Source organism: Rhamphochromis longiceps, linkage group LG8 (assembly GCF_057381845.1).
Source record: "Rhamphochromis longiceps isolate RC_006_pf linkage group LG8, R_longiceps_female_GT1.1, whole genome shotgun sequence".
NCBI lineage: Eukaryota > Metazoa > Chordata > Actinopteri > Cichliformes > Cichlidae > Rhamphochromis > Rhamphochromis longiceps.
In genome coordinates this window covers 15,486,804-15,514,535 of record NC_140564.1, presented here as the reverse complement: position 1 = coordinate 15,514,535, position 27,732 = coordinate 15,486,804, and the positions used below count along the sequence as shown (strand labels likewise).

Below are 27,732 nucleotides of genomic sequence, written 5' to 3'. Positions count from 1 at the left end.
ATGCTTGTGTTTGCAACTTGTTGCTCTGCCTCAAAGTGTGTGATCTGGGGGGGCGGGGTTATTGAAATTCGCAGACAGAATCAAGAACTTGTAAAGCACCTACTACTGTGCAGTGTGTGGAGTTGTCCCATCCTGCAAGTAGAACCTATATTTCTTAACTACAGTTATCCCCACGCTGAACGAAACTATAAACGGTGCCACTGTGCATTGTTTGTGGTACTCAGCTGCAGCATGGGATTCATTAGTGCATGTTTACTGCACTCGCTAATCAGAGTTGACGCTTCTCTGCTCAGCTTGCATGCCACAGAGCAGACAGGGCCTGGCTTCAGATTGGATGAAATCAGCAACAGGCTTCAAAATGTTTTTATTACTCATGTGTCTATTTTTAGAATCATTGTATAGCTGAATGGAGAAGTGGAAAGAACACAGACGCAGGAGCTGGCTAGGAAGCAGTTTGCTGAATGGCTGGATTGAGGCCATGGATTTTTACTCTTGGATTTTAAAAAACTATTTTTTTTAGTATTTCCTTTCCTTCGTAGGAGCTCTGTGATGCTTCAGTCAAGGATTATTGCGAGCTGAGCTTTTTGTGCAGACTTGGGAGTATTAAAATGCTGAAGTGAATAGAAATTTCCAACACCTTTAAAGCCTGAATGAAGCTCTTTGTGGCAAAATTGGTGCAGACGCCCAAAATGTGCAAAACTGTTTGTCTTTGTTGAGCCCCGTCAGGCTTTTCTGTCCATGTTTCCTGTTTAACTGTCACGATAACCCGAGTGAGTCAATCAGCACTCTTCTCTCTATCTGACCGTGGGAAAAGTTAAATGTGAAAGGCCTTTCCTTCCATTCTCCTGCTGTCTTTGGACTGTGAGTGTGTTCTGAAATAACATCTCATATCTGAATGTAAAGACCTGTTAATGGTACACACCACAATGGCAGTTACTGTGTCTCCTAAAAGCACATCCAGGCTTTCTGATCAGTCTTCTCTTGCAGTGAAAGAGCTTGAGTAAAAAAAAAATAAAAATGCCTTTCTTCTTTGCGTTTCTGTGCAATCAACTCTCAATGGACATCAGACTGGATGCAATTATTTCATATCATATTCACCCCGGCAGGCGTGAAACTCAAGATAAGATGGCTTTTGAGTCTACGCAGAACTTAAGCTCTGAGGGAGATTAGTTGGTAAGAAGGGGAAGTTGGTGTGATTGGGGTATGGTCTTTGTTGTGGCTGTAGGGCGAGTGAGTGGGAGGACATCAAACGGGTACTTGAGGCGAGCTGTGGCTGCTCTGTAGGTATCCATCACCCTGGGCGGCTGAAAGTAAATGGTGCTGGTGCTGAATGGGTGGATACATGTTTACTAGTGGCGACAGCATGAATAGTGTTGTTTTTGCTTTGTGAGTCTGTCTGTCTCTCTCTCTGTGGCATTATGGTTGAAAATGTGGTCTGGGAGACACCTACTCTAGACGGACCTACCCCAAAGATGGTTTAGAGTACTTTAACCTGGGTTTATGTGTCGGTCTGTGCAAAGATTTTGCCACAAGCTCTGCAAGATGCAGTCAATACTTAGCATGTCACATTAGACATAACATTGCTGTCTGATGATAGCTGTGGTCTGAACTGCTGTAAAAGCACAATATTACAGAGTGAATGATTTTATACTACTGCACTCAATCTATGTCTAACGCAGCATGCAGAATAGGCCAACAGGGCTACCAGTTTTAATACTTGTGCTGGTGTACCTGCATTGCTTTGCATGTTTGCTGCCAAAATACTCATTGATGGTGGAGTTTCTCTCTTCAAGTTGGTGTGTTTTCTTCCAGTCGACTCAAAAAAAGAGGAAAAGCCGAAGTAGCTGAAAATGCAATCAGTCATTGCAGTCGATGCAACGTGTAGATAAATCCCCAAAAGTTGATTCTGTTGATCTGGACGTAGCGTTTTCAGTGGGAGAAACGTTTCGTCACTCATCCAAGTGACTTCTTCAGACTCAGCTGACTGCAGGTTTCCCCAATCTTATAAGCAGTACATTTGCATAATGACTTAAACTAGCACCACTGAAGAAACAATGGGCTGGGAGGTCAGTTCCTTGATCATTAACATGCAAATTCTCATGACCATTGATCAACAACCACTGATCAATGGCCATGAGTACCATTCACTGGGGAATGGCATGCAATCACAGCATGTACCCTTAGGCCCCCTCCACGATTCAGAGATGCTTTCCCTTTCCATGTAAATGGCCTCCTTGACTCCACGCTCAAACCCCGCTCCTCCCCATCCAGTGTGTGTACATCCTCATCCTTGAAAGAGTGTCCACTGGTCTGTAGGTGTAAATAGACTGAGGAGTCCTGGCCTGATGAGGTGGGTCTTCTGAGACTGAAGAAGTCACTTGGATTGGTAACGGAACGTTTCTCCCACTGAAAACGCAGCGGCCAGATGAACAGAATCAACTTTTGGGGATTTACTTACTTGGATGATTGAGCGTGCGTGTAGGTACATTACCATAAGTTAAGGCAGAGGGTTTGACAAGTGTTCATGATTACAGAGTCCTTGCAGTTAAACATAAATCATACTTAAGAGCAGACAGTGGTTTTTTGTGACAAAATAGAAACAACAAGAACAAGAAGTTCCCAAAGTTGATGACTTGCAGTTGTGTTGTCAGGTGCTAAGTATAGTCCAACTAAGCCGAAACCATTTGTTTCAGCTTTGCATATTTTTCTGTGATAAAAGACAAAATAACTTCTGTTTTGGACTGAATGAAGATAAACATAACCCCGCAGCAACATCCAGTAATATATTTTGGTGACAATTAGATTTCCCGTATCCAACATGTAGTTGAGCAATACTGTATATAAAAAGTGTAAAATCTGCAGATTATTGTGTTACATAAAAAAAGAAATGCCAGTCATCTGAATAGCTGGGGATTTTGAAAAGCACTCATTCGCTTTCTTACCAAGTGTTATGTGAGAAGACTAATATTAATGCTGCTTAAAGCTAAAAGCCAGAAGAGGGTGAGTTTAAATTAGCTTAACATTTATCCAAATGTAATTAAAAAAAATAAAGAAAAATCCATAGAGCATAGAGCTCCATATAATTCACCCTTCCAAACACCATACAGCACCCGAGTAGTCTGAAATGACTGTCTGCAGTGGTTTAGGCAAATGCGTCTATTTTGTGTCATCACAAGCAATTGCCAAAAAAAAAGTGCTAAAATGAACTCTTAAAATCTCGCTGGTTGACCCAGTAGGCAGGCTGTGTTATTTAAAGGCTTAAGGGGAGATTTGGAAAGAACAGAAATTCATTTTGACTGCCAAGATTATGGGTTTTGTGGTGCAACATTAGAAGATTAAACATACAGTTGCATTACACCACATGTAAGTAGACAAACACACAAAGACAGCGCTGGCGGGTGATGCGCAAGGATTGAGTCGAGGCTCGTAACAAACTGCATTATTTAAGTGTCGGGAGAGACGGCTACATATGGACCTGATTAGAAGAGAGACTGTGGAGGCTTTGCAACATGTTCCTATCTCCATGGTAGTAGGTGTGTGTGTGTGTGTGTGTGTGTGTGTGTGTGTGTGTGTGTGTGTGTGTGTGTGTGTGTGTGTGTGTGTGTGTGTGTGTGTGTGTGTGTGTGTGTGTGTGTGTGTGTGTGTGTGTGTGTGAGAGAGAGAAAAAGAGAAACAAGACATTGCAACTGTTTGTCAGTGAGGCAATGTTTTTGCTTTTGTAAATAGGGGGACGCTTTGCTTGGAATTATTGCTCCGAGCTTTGAAAGGAGGAATCTCTTTAAGTGCGAGACAGAGAGCAGATGGGAGACAAAAGGCTCGGCAAATTAAATGAGTGTGTTTCACTGTGGGGACCAACACAGAGAGACAGCAGCAGAGATCTGGGCCTACAGTGTCTGAGTAATTTCAGCTGAAGGGGAACGCTGCGTCCAGTTTAGGAGAATGAAGAAAATTGGGTCCAGCCGATCATACAGGCCTGAAAGGAGGGAGGGAGTAGTGGGGGTGGCTGTGAGACTTGCATGTTTTTCTTGGCTTCTGGCTGGATAGAAATGGAGGACGCCAAACCCTTTCTCACCTCAGCACAAATACGTGGGTTACTTTTCAACCACTACTACATATCTTAGGTCAGTCTCACTGTCGGCACTTATGTCAGGCCATATATTAAAGGAACATTTCATCCCAAGAATGAACTGCATGTGTTTTTCCTCTGTTATGTACTACAACTGAACAGTAGGCTTATTATTAACTACTTGGCTGACATGTATTGTTATAGTGCTTACTAAAAATACAGCACAGCTGAGGGGAAAGATCATAAATGTTTGCTTTGTGCATAAGAATTCTCTAAAACCAGCAAACAATCCATTCTTGGTTTTTCTTTCAGAGGGGGTGAATTACAAGAATAACTGAAGAAAATCTTTTTTACCACAGGGCTGATCACTCGATTGTGAGTGGATTAAAAACTGTCTATTATTATGATACATTAGCAGTTAGTACGTTATCTGAATGATCTGTGAGTGTTAGTTTTCTTGCAGACTCCAAAGCTGTGTTCTCTAATCACCCATTAACAGCATGGCTGTCACGTTATGGGAAGATGCAATTGCGATATGATATCGCGGAGGTTTATATCGCGGTTTTGTATCAGTTACAAAATTGTTACGCCCCTAATCTTTGAACATCTTGATACAAACCCTAGCCTTTGCATGAGTCCGTCTGCACAGCGATATCACTGCTGCTTCAGTTCAGTTTTATTTATATGCTGCCAAATCACAACAGCAGTTGCCTTAAGATGCTTTGTGGTTGCACTTTTATACAAAGAAAAACATTGTGCATTAAAATACCCACTGTAAGGTTTGTTTACTGCGCTTTTTATGCGTGTGTTTAAGAGAAGGCAAACATTTCTACAGTTCTGTTCATTTATTCTACAATCAAGATGCATAAATGACTGCACAGGCCAGAGGGAAAATATAGAAATGTCATTTTTCTTGGGGTGAAATGTCCCTTTAAATACATACTGCTGGTTAGGTAGTTCATAGAGGTGTACCTCTATGATTTGCACTTCTGCCATTGAACCTATTATTGGCTGATATTAGCTATTTCCTGATATATCAGTATCTGCATTTATAACATCCAACAGATGAAAAGTTCAAAAAGTAAAAACGAGACTGGAGAAACACCCTTCAACCATGTCGAGCTCGATGTTGCACAGCTTGTCCAAAAGAGGGCGCTCTGCAAAGTCGACAAATACAACCACCAGCTGATCCGAGCAGCGTCGGTGGAGAGCATAAATGAGGAAGGGTATCTTTTAATGTTTTGTATGTCTGAAAATCAGCCAATATGTTGGAATATCAGATTTTTAAATAACCTGCGTAATGTCAGTATTGGCATCGATATCTGTATCGACTTTTAAAATCCTATATTAGTGAGGCTTAACATCAGACTCTCCTAAATCCATGGAAATGAATCATTCCCTCTTTGGAGAAAACTTTTGAAGTTTAATAAAATATCCGGGCACTTTCTCCTTTCATTTCCTGCACCGTTTTCTCGATCAAGTATATATTTTCACGTCTGTGTTCAACTAGACTTGGATAAGAAATGAAATTTAGTTTTTGTTTTAAATGGAAAGTATTTGATCTGCCAGGTGGCCATCTGGATATTTTGAGGTGATCCGTGTATAATAACTATAGTGAACTTGGGAGTCAATACCAAGAGAGAGCAATTACCTTGACGTTGTGGGTGGCTTGTAAAGTGTTGTTCTGGTCTCATTGTGAACATGATCAGGGTGGTCCACCAGACTCGGTGTTTTTGCAGACAGCGACACAACCATCACAGGAACATCCCAGATCTCAGAGCGGGCTGAAGGCCAGCGCAGAGCTCCTGTTTAACAAAAGTCTGTGCCCATCATCCAGCTCCAGTTCTCTGCCGCTGCCTGCATGTAGTCTGCATCACTCGAGATATCAGAAGTTTGCTCTTGTTCAGTGATGCGTGCAAAATAATAGGCACCAAATTCGGATTTCAAAATTGCTCCCTGGCTAGATATCTATCACAATATTGGAGGCGAGCATGCACATATCAGATAAAGCGTTGTATTCTGCTGCTTGTCTGTCAGCTGACACCCACAGGAAGCAAAGGAAATGATCAGCCACATACATGTCGTTTTTCAAAATGTGTTGTCATATCAGTGTTATCCATCTTTGCCGGCTGAAACTGGAACCGCATCCAAATGAGGTTTGACCGTGTAAGGCTTGAATTTTACACGTATAAAAGCGACGATGCTGGTGGAGACTAATTTTTTTTTTTTTTTTTTACTGTTCTGTGTAGCGCTTATTCTGTTTTGTGTAACATTTGATAACAGTTGTGCTGGTTGTTTAGTTTTGTAATAATTTACAGGCTGTTCAGCCATTTATCAAACATAATCTTCAATGTGTCGACACCAATTTCTACAGTCATCGGTGCACACCAACTTCTTCTACTCCAAGGCTAGCGCTGATACGCCTATCGCTCAGAGAAGAATACTGCAGCAAGTACCTGTACCCTCGGCGCAGATGCAAATGATGATTGGACTTAGTGATGTCACTGTTTCACGCCGCAGCCATAATGTGGGCTTTTAATGCATCAATAGAAATATTATTTTTCATTTGCTGTGAGCAAAGATCCTTTTTATCTTGCAGCAAAGACAGTGACTGTGCAGGGTCAGACGGGTACAACTTTCCACATCAAACTTTGTCACTATCATGAGTACAGTGTCTGGGTACGTGTAGTGTACTGGGTGTAGCCATACTTCTCAGTGAGAACTTGACTTTATGAGCTCGGAAAAACATTAATCTGTCTATAACCTGGAGCATCCAGGACTGGAGAGTTCCAGTGTGTGAAACTGATGCTGTTTGAACTGCACTCATCCTCTCAGCTCCAACAAAAATGCCTTCTCTGGCCAATCAAATCATCCGATCATAGTTACTTTAGCCACCGGCATAAGGCTGTGGAAGCATCACATCAAATATTGACATAGTGCTGATGCCGAACAGATGTGCAATATAACAAGGACATCATGTGCAGACCACCTCCTATGCAACCACACATAAATGCACTCACAGCAGGAGGTCCCCAGCCCCCAAAACAGCAGATTAACAGAGCAATCAGTGTAAAGGCTCTTCAGCCGCTCAAGCCCCAGATTTTGATGGTGACCCCCAGAGGTAGTTAAAACTAGAGGCCATGTTAGCCACCCAGGAACGTCTCTTCTGACACGATAGGCCAGGACCATTATGTACCACATGGTGATCTGCTGCAGCGCAAACTATCACGTTACTTTATCCAGCATCACTGAGCCAGGCAGCGGCTAGCAGCTGGGAACATCTGTGTATATGCTGCCATATATCACACTGTATGAGTGTACAGGGCTTGTAAAGAGTGTGTGTAGGATTAGTGCCAGCTGGCTTTGGTGTGCATGTAATCATATGTATTTTCATCTACATGTCCACTGGTATGTATGATCTGGGCTATAATATAATATAAAGCATGCCTTTGTCCACCGTTTGAGGGATTGAGGGCAGCAGAGCACGGATTAGGGTCTGGATCCAAAGGAAGTTTCCTTCCTGGTCTTTCCTCCTTCCTCTCATGTGACACATAGAGCTTCAGAGCCAACTGGGATAAAAAGGATGCCTTTTTTTCTCAAAGCTCATCCACTTTAAAATACATTATAGCGTTTAAAGTCAGTTTAAAGGCAGTGAATCTAGACAAATCCCCTCTCAGTCACACGAGTCAGTGACAACTGGGACCACAGCCAGTTTCAAGTGAGCTCCATGTGCTGCAAGTACCTCGCTGCTTTTCCTGCACGAATGGTCTGAACACAGGATTTAGAGACTCATTTCTCAAAGCCTGGGAATTTTTTTCCCCTTTCTTCTGTCGACTCCAAAAAATAACTTGAATATAATATATATATATGTGTATGTACGTATACATATACATATACATACACACATCGATGGTTTGCAGACGATTTCCTGCATGGTTTTAGTGGGTGTTTGTGGGACTGTTGTTGCTTTTGGGTGTGAAGAGCAGCAGGAGATTTACACTTAAAAGTAGATTTTGGGGAGATTTTGTTTTTTAAGGCAGGAAATTGCTGGAACCCTTTTGTTTTGCCGCACACATGTTGGAGTGTTAACCTTTGGAATCTCTCACTCGATGCCGTGTATTTCTTTTTTTTTTTTTTTCTTTTTTTTTTTTTTTGGCCTGTCCCGTTTGGCTCTTTTGCCATCAGAATTGTTGTCTAAAGGCAAAGAAAGATGCCCAACGGATTTACTTTACCAAACTGACCATCCCAGCCTTGCCGTAATGGTCCATTTGATTCACCTTTTATTGTTTATTTTATTTTCACTTACTGAATACGGGACAGACTTGACTGGGGGAAAGAAGGGGAGAAAGAAAGAGGGAAAGAGAAACAGCTGAGAAGAGGGACGGGGGAGAAGGGCAAAAGACAAAAACCAACAGAACGGGCAGAGAAAAAAAAATGCATATATCAATCACCTGGATCACCTGCTGAGAAAGAAAAAAGAAAGCAAGCAGAAGAGAACAAGAGTAATAGAATAAACAACATCACAATGATATATGGGAATATGACAGTAAATACTAAATGTTAAACATTATTGTGCAGCACATAAGATCAACAGAACACAGTGTGCTTTGAGGTAGGAGCCAAAAAGGGTGTAGTTTGTCTGAGTTTGTGGGTGTGATCACCCGTGTGTACACCTGTGAGCATGGACGCGCTTGTTTTTTGTTTTTTTAAAAGGTTCCTTCATGTAATAATCTGCTAGAGGGTGTGGGGGGGCCACAGCCCCGTCCTCCAGGGTGTGAAGCAGGTGTGGAGGAGATCAAAACTCCAGACATCCAGAGGCCCCCAGAACACAAGAGACCAAGGAAGACCAACAGAGGGGCAGCTGCGCCACTGTCCCGGAAAGAGCTGAGGAGAGTCCCAGATGAGGGCTCACTCAGCAGCCGCGGAGCAGAAGCCAGGGGGAGTTGCAGTGACGCGCCCGTGAGCTCCGCCGGCAGCCAGCTGCGCCTGAGTGACCGAGCCCCAGGCCGAGAGGCCGGGGGCACCCCACCTCCGAAGTGGCCCGAGCGAGCCCCAGGCTCCAGGCCCCGATAAGCGGCCGCCAAGGAGTGAGCCGGTGTGTACCTGGACGCCCATCCCCGGACACAAAGAACCACCAACGCACCGATGTCTGAGGGGGTCCGCCACTGGCAGGGGAAGTGGTGGTAGGGGGAGATAGGCCTCCAAACCTTGGAGGGCCTGAGATGTCCCCAGAGAGGTGGCGCCTGACACCCAACCTGACATATAGACACAGACATACAGGCACACACAGATACAAACATCCATTCCCACCCTCATGCTCTCATATGCACTTACTCCACACTCAACCAACGTGGAGACAGACATAAAGAGACGTTGTACACACGATCACACTCCCCAAGCGTACTCTACAAACCGGGTCTAGGTGCCCCCGCCCCTGGAGGGGGGAACTGCACCCAGACCCAGGTGGTGTTTCCCTTTTCCCTGCGGTGGGGGGAGGCAGACCGCCCCGACTCCGCAGCAGCAGGAAGGCTCCACACTCCAGACCGCAGTCGGACGGCCAACTCCTCCTCCTAGTCCTAGCCCCCCTGCTCCAGCAGGTCGCAGAGAATGGGGGTGAGAGAAGACTCCAAACCTCCCTCCACCCGCTCATTGTAATGTTGATGCATGTGTGTTCTAAGGTGCATTTAAAACCCAGGAGGGCTTGGAGCTACCTGCCAGAGAGCAGCAGGTAAGCGCATGGTCCCTCCTGCTAGCCCTCAATGTCTACGTGTATTTAAAATTGAGAGGTGGGCAATGATGCCAGGGGTGGGGTGTACACCCTGATGGTACTTTGGACTCCGTGTATCGTGCCCACCCCCAAGATCCTATATGTATGTGTAATGAGAGTGTGAGTAATGTGAATGTCTAAGTTGTGGGATAAAATTGAGGCAGAGGCAGCCAGAAGGGGACAGAGGGGGGGGTAGCCTCCTCTGCACCCTGGTGACATACCCCTACTCCAAGGCCCTGCATGTGTGGGTGGTTGTGGTGGAGCGGGAAGAGGGAGGCAGCTGGAGATGGGGAGGGAAGGAAGGGAGGGGCAAGTGACCCCTCCCTGGGGCCAGCTCCCCCGCTGACCCCAGTAGGCACACCCATACTCCGCGACCCGCCAGGGAAAGGGGGCCCAGGCCCATCCAGACCGGGCCCAGTGCAGCAGCGCCGCCCGGCCCCACAGAGCCCGGGACAGTCCACCCAACCCCACCACAGAGAAAACTGCACCCACCCCACCATCCACTCATCTTCCAGACTACATAAGACAATAAACACCCAGGCTGAGATCTTCCTCCACCTCTCCTGTATCTCCCCCTCCTGCAGAGGCAGCTCCTGAGGAGAGGAAAGCTCCTGCAAGATGTGACAATCTCCCCCACCAGTTGAAGAGCCCCCCAGGTGGCTCGACGCACCGGCGGCACCCTGCTCCAGGGCTGGGCCCCCATGCACCCACCCGCCCACAACCCCGGCAACACACCAACCAGGACCCAAGCCCCCGAGGCCCGGTCCGGGTCCCAGCCCAGAGACGGAGCGCCCCCAGAACCTCACGCCCATCCCGGACCCACCCAGGGGCAGCCAGGCTACCAGGTCAGTAACCCACGTCCGTCAGCACAGACCCTCCCCTAGCCCCGCTGCACGCAGCCGCGAGGAAACAGTCACCGGAGAGCCAACAGAGCCCCTAACCGGACATGACCGCTACCCCGGGTTGAGCCCCCCAAGGAAGATGCCTCCGGGGAACCCCCCGACGCCCTAAGCCTGTCCCTACCCCCACACCAATCACAACAGTGAAGGCGGGACCAAACTATGACCCCCCACCCCCACTAGGTGATGGAGCTGATCAAAGGAGCCCAGAGCAATTGATCTGATGTGGTGGCAGAGGCTGTATCAAGACTAATGTAATCTAATAGATAATTTCTATATTGGTTAGAATTAAGATTATTTTTATTTTTCCAGTTCATGAGGACTGTTTTCTTGGCTATGCATAGGGCAGTGAAAACCATATGGGCGATATTCTTTTCTGAAGTGACATTATCTAAGCTGCCCAACAAACACACTAAGGGGGAAGTTGGAATGTTACATTTCAGACACTTCGATAAGTCTTCACATATCTCGCGCCAAAACTTCTGAACTGGTGGACAGAACCAAAGAGCGTGGATATAATTGTCCGGTGAATTGGTTTGGCAGTGTGAGCAGTTGTTGGTAGACGTAAAGCCCATCTTGAACATCCGATGACCTGTATAGTGCACTCTATGTAATATTTTGTATTGAATTAATTGAAGACTGGGATTTCTAATTAGATGAAAGGTTTTTAAGCAAATCTGAGACCAGAAGTTTAGGTCTAAGTTAACTGATAAATCCGCTTCCCATTTTGCAATAGGAAGTGATATTGATTCATCTGTTTTAGAAAGCATTCTGTATATTTTGGATAGTAATTTGGGGGGTTTAAGAGTAAGAAATTGAACCACACTTGGTGGTGTTTGTAGTTCAACTTGACCCGGTTTAAATTTCTTTTTTACTATGGATTTAATTTGTTGATATTCTAAAAATCTTTTCTTGTTGATCCCATATTGTGTAACTAGTCCGTCAAATGAAATAAATTCTGTTCCTTCTAGTATATGTTCTAAATATTTGATTCCTTTATCACTCCAATCTGAAAAGTTTATCATATTATTGTTTTGGAATATGTCAGGGTTGTTCCAGATAGGTGTACGTTTGCATGGGATTAATGAAGACGCCGTCAATTTTAGAAACTCCCACCATGCTGTCAGAGAAGAGCTGATGTTGATGCTTTTAAAGCATTCATGTCGTTGGATGTTTGAGCTGATAAATGGTAGGTCTGAGATCTCTAGATTATTGCAGAGTGCTTGTTCTACATCTAGCCAAGGTTCATCTAAGAGGGTGTGTTTTAGCCATCCTGAGATGCCGTGTATTTCTAATGTCGCCTGTTGGGGATTTCTTCTAGAGGTCACGAAGTTAAAGTGTGTCTAGCTTTTTTTTGTTTTCTTAGACACAAATTGAAGCCAGCGTGCCATTAACTTTTGTATGATTTGACCCTCTCAAGATCTGCTGTTTACTTAGAGGCAGTGACTCACTCCGTAATTGATTTTAGTAGATTATCATTCAAGCATGGCTGCGTTTGGCTTGGTAGCGACCAGTTTGCTAAAGACACTAAAGTCATTTCCTGAGTAAGTCATAGAAGGTCACGGGGCGGGTGTGTTAATAATCTAATTGGTGGACCACCTCTGAAGAAAGGTCATACACTGCTAAGCAAGAGCATCCAGTAGACCAGAAGCACTAATAGCAGGGACTTTATGGCTTTCTCTGTTATCATGTGGTTTGAAAAGCTTGTAGACCCAGCAAGACTAGCCTCGATCGAAGGATCGTGATAACGCTATGCCACTAATGGTGCTTGGCTTTCATTAAAGGGAGCATCCTCTTCTCATTCAATTTGTAATGAATCAAGATTGTAATCATGCACGTTGTTGTTGCAGCCGTGGGATATCTCTATTAGCTAATGCACAGCCATAGGCTAATGGAAAACATGGAGCTGTATGCCTCCTGCATAAAATCATCCTCTGGGACAATTATTCAAAAGGCATAAAAGAAGCCCAGTGATTGGGAAAACCTTTTTAATTTTTTGCTTTATAGATTATTTCCTGTTTTAATAATTAGTCATCTGGTACAAACGGTGTCAGATGCCGGAATACGATTTGATTGTTTAGCCTGAGAAAGCTGGTGCCAGGAAATGTTTTATCCGCCTGTTTAGCTGTTAGCATTCACCATGATTACCATTTAGTTTTCTAAGAAAAACACATTCAACTGATGCTTTAGTCTTTGTCTTAACATATTTGATATATATTGGCATTAACACTTACGATACAATATCCAGTATTTGCTAATAATACTTCGTTTTTAACAAAACTTAATGATAGAAAGTGTTTAGGTTTCCATCACATCCCACAGTCCTCTTTTGGATTGAGATCTGGTGACTGTGGAGACCATTTGAGTACCGTGAACTCATTGTCATGTTCAAGAAACCAGTTTAAGATGATTTGAGCTTTGTGACAGGGCGCATGGTGGCCCACTGTGGCCATAAAGGAATGGACACCATCAACAGTGTTGACGATGTGGCATTTAAACAATACTCATTTTGGTACGAGGAGGCAGTAAATGATCCCCCCCACACCATCACACCAGATCAGATCAGATCTTCAGATCAGATTCCAGTTTTCTGTTGTTCAATTTTGTGAATTGAAGCTTCATTTTTCCCATTTTTAGCTGACAGGAGGGCCACCCAGATTGTATTCTGTTGATGTCTGATTTTTTTTCCTGGTTTTGGCACTGGTATCACCCCCAATAAACGTGGAAAAATTTTATACCATATTCATATCTGTCCATTAAATATGAAGCTATAGTTTAGCATAAGATAACGCTTAGAAACAACTCGACTGTGCTTATATAGGCATAGATTGAGATTTCATAAAGCAGAGGACACAGGGAGCACATCCTTCCAACTAATTAGATGCCTCCAACCCTTCTTGAACTTTTAACCAGTAAAATTCACAAACAGACTTTGATGTATGCAGGCGAAATTGTTCAAAAACACTTAAATAAAACATTAAAAAGTCATGTGAAAGAGCCTTGAAACTGGGAAACTTAGGAGTTTCCCAAGTAATTGTCTTCAAAGCCACATTCATTCATGGTCACAATAGAATTGCAAGTAGTGTAAGTGATGTGAGGTAGCCGAAGGTGAGCAACACTAATTAATTAACATCTTTATTTTCGTTGTGCTTTCATGTTCCCATCTGCTGTCTATTAAAATCATGGCCCTGGGGAGAAAATACCCCTCCCCATCTTTACCTGACCCTCATCACGCTGCTTCAGAATTACATAACTGGGTTAGAAAGTACCTTTTGTGTCACTGCTAAATGCGAATACCATCGACAACAATACTTGGCCGCCCTGAATGCAATTCTTCGGCAAGCTGTCAAATTAAAAGGGGCTTGAGTACTTCCTCTTGAGCCCAGTGACCCTGTTTTATTTTTAATTGGCGCAGAATCCCGACTGTGAGGGGGAAATAACAAGTGGTGGGTTTTTCTTGGTTTTTGGGGGGGTGGGTTGTTTCTTTTCCCTTTAGCAACATGTGAAGCTGCGCATGATTTTTAGATGTGCCACTTTCCTGTTGAGAGATTTACGCTTTCTGCTTTTTGGTTGGCTTAATGAAGCAGGATTTCACAGACTCACTGTGCTCGGGAAGATGTAGAAAATTGAGAAGTAAAGCGTGCGTTGGATGGAAGAGGGATGAAGTTAGAGGGAAAAACAAGAGTGAAACATTGGAAAAGAAAGCAAATCATCTTTTTCTCTTGCATGTTTTGGTTTTTTTTTTCTTGCTCAGAGTGGTAAAACACACACAGCTGGAGGGGGTTGGGGTCATGGGCTGTGTTAAATTACCAAATTCACATGAAAGAAACATAATCTGGATTGGTTTTATTAATAGAATTTTCCCCCCGAGCCAAATGGAGAAGGAAGGAGGGAAGGGGCTAAACACTTTCAAGTGGAATAATTAAGACCCTTTGCCTTCTCTTTTTGTCTTTATAAATTAACATGCAGGCTCTTGATATCTGCTGTTCCAGCTGTTCAAGGTCCCACTTTACTGTGTTAGGAGAATAAGCCTTAAAACTGCTTTTACATCTTTGCAGTGAACTGCTAGATTTGATTTAGCAGTCCTGTTTTGCTCCTTTTAGTTGACTTGTTTTCTTTTAAGGTAATGTCTTCTGTGTTTTCTCCATCATGCTTTTCAGTCCCCGAGGATCTGTCTGTGGAGGAGAGGGATGAACTGTCGAACATCAGGCGGAGGAAGAGAGAGCTGCTCGATGACATAGAGGTGTGTGCTTGAATATATACAGTATATTAACTGGATAGACTTAGCTTCATCTCAGCAGCTAAGTTCATTAACTACAACCGTTGTATATTGATTGAAAATCATTTTATTGCCAAATTAAGGACAGTGCTGAATGTATTTGTTGTAATTGCTCACCTGTATTCCCAGTCTTTTTCCGTTGTCTATACGCTGCTGCGGCACTGTGGGCATTTGCATGCTGTATGTAATGCAAATGGGCCTATCTTTGCACACGCAGTTTCCTCATAAGAAAAAAGTTAGTTTTCCACTGCGTACACTTCTTTCTTAGTCCCGTCTCATCCCTTTGCTTTGTCCTGCTTAAGCATAAAGAAAACCAACTGGGGTTTGTATTTTCTCTGTGTTTCTCACAGAGGTTGAAGTTTGAGATAGCAGAGGTGATGACGGAGATCGAACAACTGACATGCGTCGGAGAAAGGTAAGTCAAAATAGTGGAGATGCTTTGTTAAACAGAGATATTGCTATAGTCTTTTTTTTTTTTTTACCTTATTATCTTGTTTCATGTGGAAAGGCATGTCTAAGTGTGGAAACAGGTTAATTGTTTTTAGTGTGGATTTAATGGCAGCAGTGTGTCTCAAAGTTACTCCCTATTTGTTATGAGGCTTTCATCGAGCCCTTCTCACTATGGCAGCGATCTGTGGAGATAAATACCAAACCCTTTTCTGGGTTACATTTTAAAAAAACAACAAATCTTCTATAGCGTTGACAGAAACACCCTTAAAATAACACAAACATATACAATATTGATTTTGTTCCATGACAGATGATGGTCTACAGCAATAAATAGCAGCAACATTTGATTAGATTTTGCCTCATAGAAGCTATCTCTGTGACTGTGGCTCATTGCCTCTGTCTGAGTTGCGTTTAGGATTTGCATGCAAGTTTTGATGACAGACCAGCATTATGTGACATAACTACATACATAACTACACCTGGCTGTATGAATTATCATATCTATTGTATATTAGAATGGGAATTAAAAAGTTTTTATTGTCATTAAATGTATGATGAAACAAGCGTACAGTCATTTACACAGTAGACATAAAGAAAGTACTTCACATTAAAACTAATAAATAAATAAGATGTGTTTAAAATATGGTGAGGAAGTCAATGTGCTAACAACAAGCGGTCATCCTATGGAGTAACATGAACATGCAAATATTTAAGAACTGCACAATGATTTAAGCAATAATAGACAATATTCTAATATTGCTCATTGCACTTAGCTGTGATATTGTAAAGGAAGGAAATTATCACAGAATGAAGGAGGGGGGGGGATGTTGGTGGTAGTGGCCAGGTGATTATGGCACTTATGAAGATGCTCTTTCCGAGTCTGTGTGCCCTGTAGCACCTGCAGAGGGGCAACGGTGTTGAACAGGTGAGAGCCAGGATGTGAGGGGGTCCTTTAAAAGCTGGAGGTGAGTAAGCCCTGCAGGGAGGGCGGAGAGCAGCCTTCTGAGCTGTGTCGAAGCCGTCTCCTCTGTGCGTCGGTGCAGCTCCTGGACCTTACCGTGATACAGAGTGTCAGCACGCTCTCTGTGGAGGAGTGTTAAAAGGTCACCAGCAGCTTTTGGTTGTTGTTCCTGAGCACTCTCAAGATGTGACGCTGCCCCTTTACTATGTTTTTAAAAAAGGAATGTTAGCAGCACAGAGGTCACTGCGCTGTTTCCACATGAAGTGAGTGAAAAGTCGACGTTAGGAGGCAGCTCATTTATTGTCTGGGACCAGCTTTGCCATCACTCAGTGTTTGGTTTAGGAAACAAAGCCACTGACTCAGGGTGGATCAAGGAGACCATGTGTAGCCCTACACGTGTAAGAAAACATATCAGAGTGTTGATACCGTGAGTTTATTGTCATGCTAGATGGTGAAAATCATTCATGTTTGGAGTTCTTTTTAGTAAATAAATAAAGTCTCTATATTTATTTTTGTGTTCCAGTAAAACTTCCCAGAGAAACAAACAGATCGCTATGGGCAGGAAGAAATTCAACATGGATCCTAAAAAGGTACTCCGCTGTGTTATTTCTGCGGTTTGCAGTTTTGTCAAAGCTCTGAAGCTCTTAGCAAAACCCACCACAGCCTTTAAAGTGTCAGTAGCCTTGAAGCGAGTGTGCCGGACTGAAACGCAATCTCTTCACAGCTGTGAAATCTTGTCATGATCTATCATCCCACCATGATTTGAGATGAGCAGTCATCCTGCTTTCTCCTCCTCCTCTTCCTCTCCAGGGAATACAGTTCCTGCTGGAGAACGACCTTCTCCAGCACACTCCAGAAGACATCGCTCAGTTCCTCTACAAAGGCGAGGGCCTCAACAAGACCGTCATCGGGGACTACTTAGGCGAGCGGTAAGACAAAGCGTCTATCAGGCCTAGAGAGAAAGTCCTCCTTACAGGAGATTTACACCCCCTCTGTGATTAAAGAAGGAAATTATGGACTGGATTTACTGATTAAAGAGGGGGAACATGATTGACCCCTTTCTAACATAAATCTTGGAGGCAGCGTAGGCGTGTTGGTCTATAAGTCCGCCCAGTGGGACTTATAGCTGGTAATAAAACCATCATCCAGCTTTTTATATCTCAGGTCAGACTGCAGGATAATAAAGAAAGAGACAAGTTGTGACAATGCTGTAACGCAGTAGCTGTCTCAGATAGCTGAAAGACTAGTGAGATGGATGGTGCTATTTTAACCGTATAGAAACACAGGAAGTCCACACCAAGACATGGAAGCTGATAGAAAACGAACAACAAAGAAAACTGTCCACTAATAAACCCTGTTATTTATTACTGAGCCAGGGATTTGGGGGGGTTACCTCCATTTTTTATATACAGTCTGTAGAAAAAAGGCATTAAAGAGTTTTATTCTGTCATTGATATAAAATCTAAAATGCAAATATCGCAAGAAAAATCTGAATCTCAAACATTTCTATGCTCAGCAATGCTCAGCTGCCTGCAACCAAGACCTAACAACAAGCATATGCCCCCAAGGAGCCAATATAAAATACAGGAAATCACATAGCACCGAGCGCAGACTCTGTCAGGTGATGGTGTATCTGCAGGTGGTGAATAAATCCTCAGCTATTTGGACTGGCTGCATTCCTCTGATGCTGTCCCAGCTGGATTTGGTGCTTTGTTTAAACTGCCATTTGAACAAGCTTAATTAAAAGTAGCCTCTTTTATTGCCAGTGTTCAAGCTTATAAATGGATTCTTTTTATTTTCTGTGAGCGCAGAATGTTTAATTGGTGACAGAGCATTTTAAAATAGCTTCAAATAGACTATCTGCTCCACCGCCTGACCCTTTGCCCTTTAGTCCATGCAGGAAATTGCATCACCAACGCGCTGCATTGGCTTACACGAGTAAAGGTGCTGCTTGTGCATCAGCAGACAGATGTAGTCTGACAATAGTAAATCAATGAAACACACGCTGAAAGACAGGGGGGGTTGGGGGGGGGGCTCTGAAGACTCCTTCTATTACTAACAGGCTTTATTCATGGAGGATCATCAAAGCGGCCATCTACCCAGTGGAAATCACACTAAGCACAGGATGGGGGTTTGCACTCAGTAATTATCACTAATTAAGCTTATGCAAGGACCAGGAACCTATCATTACATGCTGAGCAGAGGGGGGGAGGAAGAGAAGGAAAATAGAGACAGAGATGGTGGAAAAGGAAAACAACTAGGAGACGAATTAGTACTATTATTATTATTATTGCACACTGAGGCACGGATAAATGTAACCTTGCATGTAACTCTCACGGGACAGGAGTCCATTTATTTGGCTGTAGATGACAGCCGAGCGTGCACTGTAATCACAAACGAGACCGAGAACTACAAATAAGCAAGAAAAAAAAAGAAGAAGTCATTCTGAGAGTAATTCAAAGAGTGTTTGTTGTAGGTTTCTTATAAGCCAGCACTTTCAACCCTTCTACAATTTCTTTCCACAAAAAACAAAAAGCTAAGTCTTTAAAATTCCTGGTTTGGTTTCAACAATATACACAATACAGAGACTACACAGGGGTCAGGATCGTGGAGCCCGGTGTACAACAAATATGATCAGAGAAGCCGTGACCGCAGTCTGAGAGCAGCTGCCGACTTTTTCCTCTGAAAACCCTCCAATGGCCAAACAAAACTCTGACAAAGAGGAGCCTGTACGGGTTTGGTCCTTTTTAGCTGTTTTTCATCAGTCAAATGCACCGTTTACCCCCATCCTCCCCTCTGCGGTGGAGAGAAACGCACTATTATCCAGCTGTTTCAATTGCTTCCAGACCCTCACAGCGTCTGATATGAGCTGGGGCACAAATATGAAGGGAATGCAACGAAAAAAGGAGTTCGGATTGTGAAACGCCTTCATGGATTAATATGATTTCCCCAACCTGTCTAGGTTTACATAGTTTTCAGGGTTTTTATCGCCATTAAACGTTTTGTATTTTCAAAGAAAATGATTAGCTGTTGAATGATACTGTAAACTTGACTTTTACCTTCTTTGTTTTTTTGGGGTTTTATTGCTTTCTCCAGGGACGACTTCAACATCAAGGTGCTTCAGGCTTTTGTGGAGCTGCACGAATTTGCAGACCTAAACCTCGTCCAAGCACTACGGTCAGGGGAGCGATTAACTCAAATATCGAGCAGGAGGGGGGGATAATAATTTCAACAGTTAACTGCATTGTGCGAACCCTACGCCTCGTTATTGCAGGCAGTTCCTGTGGAGTTTCCGCCTGCCCGGCGAGGCGCAGAAGATCGACCGTATGATGGAGGCCTTTGCTTCGCGGTACTGTCAGTGCAACCCTGGAGTTTTCCAGTCGACAGGTCAGAGGCACAACATGTGTGTGGTGTGGTGTAAACCAGTGATTCCCATGTATTCAAGACTTTTCAAATCAAATCTTTCAGATTAATAAACTGTTCTTTTGGCATCATTTTTTTTTTACCCCAGCGGTAAATGAAAGGAAAATGTGAAATCCAACACACAGAAATCATCTAATCTAATGTGCCTGCAGATATACTGCCTGAGTGATGGCCTGTTTTTATTAATGCATTTCAACCATTAAGCCATAAGAGTTGCTGTAACTAAAGCTCAACAAGGATTAACCAGATTAAAGCAAGTTACATTGGAGCTTATGAGTAAAAAACCAATGCATTATTCAGGGAGGCTCAACCTGTCCTGAGTGATACATAGTGTTGTGGTAAACAAAGCCAGCAGCTACATCTGTCAATAAATAATGTAAAAGGTTTCACAGGAACCTTTTGTGTGCTATACCATGGCTGGTGTATGTGGTCCCATTTTAGCATTTGAGCCAATCCAAATGCTAAAAAGTAAAAGTGCTTGGTGATTAAGCTACATGCTTAAAAGCCTCTTTTTTGATACATGAAGTTTTTGTATCATTTACATACTGGACATTCCTGTGGTAGACGTTTCCCCAGCCTGTAACAGAATCTGATGATAGGCAGGTGGGAATTTTTATTATGTGTGTGTGTGTGTGACAGTCGGTACGTGTGTGGGTGCACCGGCTCCTGTTCATTGACGTAAACTGCGTATCAAGACTGGGGAAAAACACAACACGACCTCAGGTTTTTAAAAATTCCCACGAGCAAGCGAAACCTGGGTTTCGTCCAGCTCGACAACATGGCATTTGCCTCGCTTCAGCACCTTTTTCCCTGTGGTGAGTTTGGTACAGAGGTCCTCATTTGCAAAGTAGCAGGGAGACAATAGACGGCGCTGGACAGCCAGAGCCAAAGTGTGTCAGTGAGAGGAGACAGACAGACGGGAATGAATGATTCATTTACAGGCAGCCACTGGCCCGTGTGAGTCTGCGAGACTGTAAACGCTTCGTTCCTCTGCAGACACACACGCGCCTCTCTCCCTCTTGTGCACACGCTTTTTAATAAATTGTAATATTCTTTTTTTTATGTAACCAAAATTGATTAAAATCATTAACAGTGATAATTGTATATTAACAGCAGCGATAAATGTGCTCACTGTGCCTGGACATGGGCTTTTTCTAATCCATCGCATCGCGCCCTTTCCATTTCTCTGTCTCAGACACCTGCTATGTGCTGTCGTTCGCCATCATCATGCTGAACACCAGCCTGCATAACCCTAACGTCAGAGACAAGCCCCCCGTGGAGCGCTTTATCTCCATGAACAGGGGGATCAATGAAGGGGGAGATCTGCCAGAGGAGCTTCTCAGGGTGAGGATTTGTCTGTACCAAGTGTGTGGCGCGATGATTTAAATGTGCGATTGCCCTGCTGCACGCACTCCATACAGATGAGACATTTAATTTACTAGCTTCCCCTGAACCACCACTCTCTCTCTATGCAGAATCTTTACGACAGCATCAAAAACGAGCCCTTCAAAATCCCAGAGGACGACGGGAACGATCTGACGCACACCTTCTTCAACCCCGACAGGGAAGGCTGGCTCTTAAAGCTCGGTATGTATGGGGCGCCTCAGAGGTGCAAAATTAACCTTCACCATGGTAGTTCATGTTGGTCATGTTGGTTGCAAACGTGTGCTGTATTTTTGTTAATAGATTAGACAGACAGACATCACATAGTGAGGTGCCACAAAAAACTACAAAAATGGTGCCTATGACCAACGAATGACGTTTGCCTGTTACCGCTGTCGCATGCGAGCATGCAAGAATAAATGTTAAGCACCTAGGGTAGACTGACTCGATTAAATATTTCACCAGATTCACTCCAGAATAATTAAACCCTTGGAGAAGCAAAATAATAGCAAATGTAGAGGGCTGGGGTTGATCGTGCTGAAGGTGGAAGCATGGCTGAGAGGATCGATGAGAGGTGGGTAGGCAAGGAGTGGAGAGTCGAGCAGGGAGAGCTGCTGTGGCTGATGGTGCGAGACAGATTTGTGGGCAGCATGAGCTTCAAACACAGGGGAGACTTGGTTGTCAGGCAAGTGAGATCACAAGGAAACAAAGAGCTAGGCAAAACTAAGTTGGCCTTGGCAAAGGGTTTCAAAGGAAATTTGTGGTGCACCTGCAGCATGTCTGTTTTTGTCTTTATCCATCAGCTTGTGACCTCTCCTCTTTGTTTTGTCTACTATTCTCTTGTCCTTTTATAGTAATCTCTGCATTTTCTCTCTTCATCTTCCTGCCATGGTGTTTTTTATCTCTCTTTTTTTTTCCTCCCATGTTTTGGTTCCTCCCTCCCTCTCTCTGACCTCTGTTTCACTCTTCGTTCTGCTATTCCATTTTGCTCTGTGATGGCTGCTCCCTCTTTAAATCTCTGTATTAGGAGGAAGGTAACACTTTGTCTTCATTCTGCCGCTCAATTCATCACAGAGCGCCCTCGTTCTGACACTGGCTGCCATTATCTCCTTAGCACAACAGGCCCTTGAACATGCTGACCTGCTCATATAATTGTGTTGTTGTATCATAGCTGTAAATGGGAAAATAAGTGTATAAGCAATGTGATGTGATGGATTATCTTATTTGAAGTTAAGTCAGAGGTCAATGATCTGGCTCATTCTGCGTGGGGATTGGCTGTATTATTCCTCTTGTGGCTACTGAGAAGGCACAAGGGACACAGCTAAGCTCGTGCTTACGAGAGCTCTAATTTTACTCAGTTTTTCTAAGATTTCTTGCCTTTTTCCATACCAAAAAAAGCTGTATCAGCTGTAGCATTAGCTTCAAAACCTGCACACAACGATTAGAATCCTTTCTGCAACTTCACTGAAAGGAAGCATAAAATTATATAACAGCCATGAAAATATCAGCAAGTACCCCAAAAGGTTAGGCCAAATTACTCGTCAATAGAACGTCAATTCTTTGTAGATGCCAGGAATCATCGTGATTCATACCGATTAGCTGAACGGGTCATCTCATGCTCTCTACCACTTCCCTGCACGTCACACATCTCCTGCTCCTCCTGCCAGAACACGCAGTCGTGCTCGGGCTTTAGTGAATGTGGCTGCTTGTGTCTGCACTGTGGGAATGCGTACCTACGGTTGCGTGGCTGGTCATGCAGCGAAACATCAGAGAGAGCCTTTCCCTTTCTTCATTGTCCTCCATTTGTTCCTGCCCTGCAGGCTTTATTACCTCCCGCTCATTCAAGGATTTCTCTGTCCTCTAGCAAATGAGCTGCACTCACTAGACTGTTTTAAATCTTTTGAATTCTTACAGCAGTATATTGGACTCTAATCTAATCACAGCTACATCGACCTCAAATGTTTAAGGAGTTTTAAGGAGCAACGAAGCTCCTTAAAACTCTTGATTTATGTTGTGCTGGTAGTCCCAGGCACAAATAAGGTGAATTAAACAGGGAGGTGTAAATTTAACTCATTGACTTGCCTGAGGGCAGCACAGAGGGTGGCGGTTAGAACTGTTACCTCACAGCTAGAAGGTCTAGGCCATCTGGCCGAGGCCTTTCTGTGTGGAGTTTGTATGTTCTCCGTGTGTGTGTGTGTGTGTGTGTGTGTGTGTGTGTGTGTGTGTGTGTGTGTGTGTGTGTGTGTGTGTGTGTGTGTGTGTGTGTCTTTGGACATAAAAGTGGGTTAAGTTAATACTAAATTTCCTATTGTTGTCAATGTGTGCAAACAGTTTTCTGTCTCTCTGTGTTAGCTCTGCGACAGGCTGGCGATCTGTCCAGGTTGTACCTGCCTCGTGCCCTATGGCAGCTGGGATTGGCTCCAGCCCATCCATTCATCCACCAACTCAAACTCTTATAGTTTAACCATAGCAACAAATTTTCATAAAAACTACATTTATTTGAGCTTTCTGTAAACAAAACAAACTGATGATGGCTCTGTATATTAAGTGTACATGTGGTTCCCTGGACTGCAGCAGAGTAAAACTTCTGTTTCGTTAACTAGTCCAATAAATCATACTGGGTGTTAGGATGATAATCTGAGTCACATAAGCGTTACGTTATTGATTACATCAGTGACAGCTGCTTTGTGCACGTTTCATCCAGTCAGCAAACAAGTTATTATGAAGATTATATGTTGACATAAGTCCCATTAAGTTTTTATTTTTTATTTTTTGATTACATAGACAAATTGTTTATCATGTTGTTGATGGGGTAATTATCAGGAAATCCAATAATCCCAATAATCCATTTTTTATTCAATGACAGAGCTAGATGGACAGATTGTGGGGAATTCCTTATATTTTGCATTAATGCATTAAAATGTCGCCCTATGACAGCTGGGATAGGCTCCAGCGCTCCCCCGCAACCCTGAAAAGGACAAGCAGGAGCAGATGCATGGATGGATGCATTAAAATGTTTCTAAGACTGTCACTGCAACAATCACAGGCCATTATTTATTTTTTTCTGCTGCTTTCTATTTAAAAAGTGTCAGGCTTTTCTCAAATCGGGTCATGGCGCTGCTTCTCTTAGCTGTCGCATGTATGCGTTCGTATGTGTCTGTGATTCCTCCTGGAGGAGAAACACCTTCATTCCCCTCCAGACCATTGCCCTTGCAGGCATCGGTCTCAAGGGATTGAGGGATAAGGGTCTGATTCGGTCTTATAATGCTGGGAAATGTTGATTAGAACCAGATGTGGAACGTGGAACAAAGCAGGTTAGCTTCCACATACACAAACAGATTCACCTCTTCAGTTTACCCTCATACGCTGTTTGTTTCTCCCTCGCAGGTGGCCGAGTGAAGACGTGGAAGAGGAGGTGGTTTATTCTGACTGACAACTGCCTCTATTACTTTGAATACACAACAGTAAGTAGGCAATTTGGTGTGTGCACGTGTGTGTGTGTCAGGACAGAATTTGACCATTTCATGGTGCACAATGGTGAAGGTGTGCTTTGCCAATTCTTAAAACGTAAAACCTCTAGTGACCGTGAAAACGTATGCACAAGTGGCAAATTTATGCAATTTATATGTAAAAACGACGTATGTTCACACACCGACCTCGATCTATATTTAAATCCACAGAAAATGAAACAGTACTTTTTATTTGAAATATTATAATTAGTCATCATGTAGATGTTACGAGCCTTGGTACCTTCGGTAGTTTATCGGTTAAGTTTAATCAATATTAAACCAGTTGTCCAGGTGGAGTTTGGGAACAAACATGCAGACATACATATAATCAATCATCATGATGCTGGTGTTAAAATAATCTATGCTAAGATAATCAGCTAATTGCACTGCAGTCATGACTTGGTTTTCAATATCGGTGGCCAACTCTCAGCAGAATTGCGAGTAAATATAATCTCTAAAATGTCAGACTGTTCCTTTACGAATGCATCTGTAATAAATTTTCACATTATTTTAAAATATTTAACCCAGGACTGTTTAGTACAGTTTTGTGAATAGATATAGTAGAGACGGATTAAACAAAGGGGCATCAGATTAGTCTGTCACACACACATGCGCGCACACATATTGGCACTGGTCTGTGCCTTCCAGCTTTGCTATTTAACAGATGCCGCCCCCTTGACCTAAATGAACCTCACTCCAGCAATTAACATGAGACATCATAGGAAACATCTGCAAAGTCTGCAACACACATCTGGCCCTGCTAAGCTATAAGCCAAGTGTCTCCCTCAAGCCCGCGACCATGAATCCCTCAGCACATACAAACGCCTTCTGTGGTGGGGGGCATACGCAGAGCCAGCTGTGAGCAGCTCTCCCAGGGCATTTCCTCCCCCCATGCTTTGCCACCTTATTAGAAGGAAGATGACAAGCAGGACATGGGGCTGTTCCTCAAGAGCTCTCCCAACACACACACACACACACACACACACACACACACACACACACACACACACACACACACACACACACACACACACACACACACACACACACACACATCTGGCCCCGCAGACACAATGGGGGGATGGAGAGAGTCGGGTTACATCTCCTTTGGGTGACCAGGATGAATAAAAACCTTCAAAGTGCTTTAATCGAACCTTGATTTTTACTTGGATGCATTCAGACTTAACATAAAGGTAAAAATGGCACCTAAATAGCAAATGTGTTGCATCAAAAACTCTGGGAAAATTTTGTGACACACATATTTTTGAGGTCTTGTTATTTGAAACTGCCTTTAGTAAAACTCCACACTAGAAAACAAAAAGTACTAAATGTCTTCAATATTACCAGTGATGATAAAAGTGTGAAGGTTGTTTGCAATTACATTTTTACAAATTCTTGTTTTGTTTTTTTTAATGAATCATATTCTGTCCCACCAACAAACAAGACAGCCAGCATAGCCTGTATATGAAAGATGGATAATTTAAAAAAAATAAATAAATCACATTTTGGTTTTTGTCATTTTTCGGAGGATCTGGCTCAGAAACACTCATCCAGAAGCATCATGCCCTGCTTTATCATCTATTTTACCATAATGGTTCCATAATTTATAGAATAACATCATATTATATCAATCATACCTGAAACATGCAACTGAGACCATAAACTCACCGGAACGGTGTTTATTGAATTCATAAATCAGGTTAGCAAATAGTTAGTTTCTGTCCAGACTACTTTTTAAAAATTGGAGGCTACATCCATCTTTTATATACAGTCTGTGACTGGGTCATGGCAGCCACAGCACAGCTACAGCATAAGGCTAAAGGTGTCACAGGTGATGTGACAATGATCCAGGCGGATCTTTTGTCACTGTGACTTCATTTGCACATAGATATGATTATTGTAAATGATGTGCATGCAAATGAATAAGTGATACTGAGGACTGTTTTTCTGTGTCTCTTCAGGATAAAGAGCCTCGTGGGATTATACCTCTGGAAAATCTTAGTATCAGAGAAGTGGATGAGCCGAGAAAACCTGTAAGAAACACCTCCTGTCCCTGCGAATAAATCCTCATCTCATTTAAATTTAAATACCTTTGCACTGCCAAAAAAACAACAACACACAAACAATGTGTTCTCGGATTCTTTCATCATGTAAATCAACAGTTTCATGATTTTTCTTTAGAACTGCTTTGAGCTCTACAACCCCAACCATAAAGGTCAGGTAATCAAGGCCTGCAAAACGGAGGCGGATGGACGCGTCGTCGAGGGAAACCACGTGGTGTACAGGATATCTGCCCCCACCCCGGAGGAGAAAGAAGAGTGGATCAAATCCATCAAGTAAGAGACGCTGCGTTAGTGTGGATCCATTTACACTGAGAGGGCACTTAGCCAACGCCTGCCTGCTCCCATGTGGGACTTTCTCATGTCTGACCTTGACTGTGAGAAGCCCACACACACACGCGCACACACATACACGGAGCTGCGAGCTTAATCATAACTATGCTTGAGGCTTGAGTACACACACACATGCAGACTGGTGACTAACTGTGACTCATTTTCTCACACTTCCATGCAGATAACACTCGGAGGTGATGTCTGCTCTGCTGGATAAGCACACTTGCCTTTGATTAGCGTGCAACAAGAAAGGGGGGGGGGAACACACACACCTGCTCAGACTCGGTGCACTGCTGTACACTTAAAAACATAATGACAGTTTTAATGCATTCCCATCCAAACACTTGTTAAACACAGAGAGGAGTGGAGGTGCTGCTGCAAATTGGACCCACTGGGTAACTTTCGAGCATGCTGGTTATGATCGGCTCTGCTTCAGTGCGATCAATATCAGGCGAAAAATTGTACTGCTGAATCTTCCCCGTGCCCCGATGAGATTTAAAAACCCTTGGTGTGGAGAGATGTTTGATGAAAGTGGGGAAGGTTTAAGGGTGAGTTACTGGAATCTTATTTTGGTGAGCATGGCCTGGGGTATGGTTAAATAG

General features: G+C 43.4%; 1 protein-coding gene across 1 annotated transcript in view; it reads left to right on the top strand.

Moving 5' to 3' along the window:
• LOC146663291 (cytohesin-3-like) overlaps window positions 1-27,732 on the top strand; it is a 34,316-nt gene that overhangs the window by 4,064 nt on the left and 2,520 nt on the right. The window contains exons 2-12 of the mRNA XM_085415964.1: window positions 14,893-14,975; window positions 15,362-15,426; window positions 16,946-17,012; window positions 17,233-17,351; window positions 19,519-19,599; window positions 19,697-19,809; window positions 21,041-21,189; window positions 21,321-21,432; window positions 24,616-24,692; window positions 26,699-26,770; window positions 26,919-27,073. Coding sequence (XP_085272090.1) covers window positions 14,893-14,975; window positions 15,362-15,426; window positions 16,946-17,012; window positions 17,233-17,351; window positions 19,519-19,599; window positions 19,697-19,809; window positions 21,041-21,189; window positions 21,321-21,432; window positions 24,616-24,692; window positions 26,699-26,770; window positions 26,919-27,073 — 1,093 coding nt within the window. The remainder of the gene's footprint in view (window positions 1-14,892; window positions 14,976-15,361; window positions 15,427-16,945; window positions 17,013-17,232; window positions 17,352-19,518; window positions 19,600-19,696; window positions 19,810-21,040; window positions 21,190-21,320; window positions 21,433-24,615; window positions 24,693-26,698; window positions 26,771-26,918; window positions 27,074-27,732) is intronic.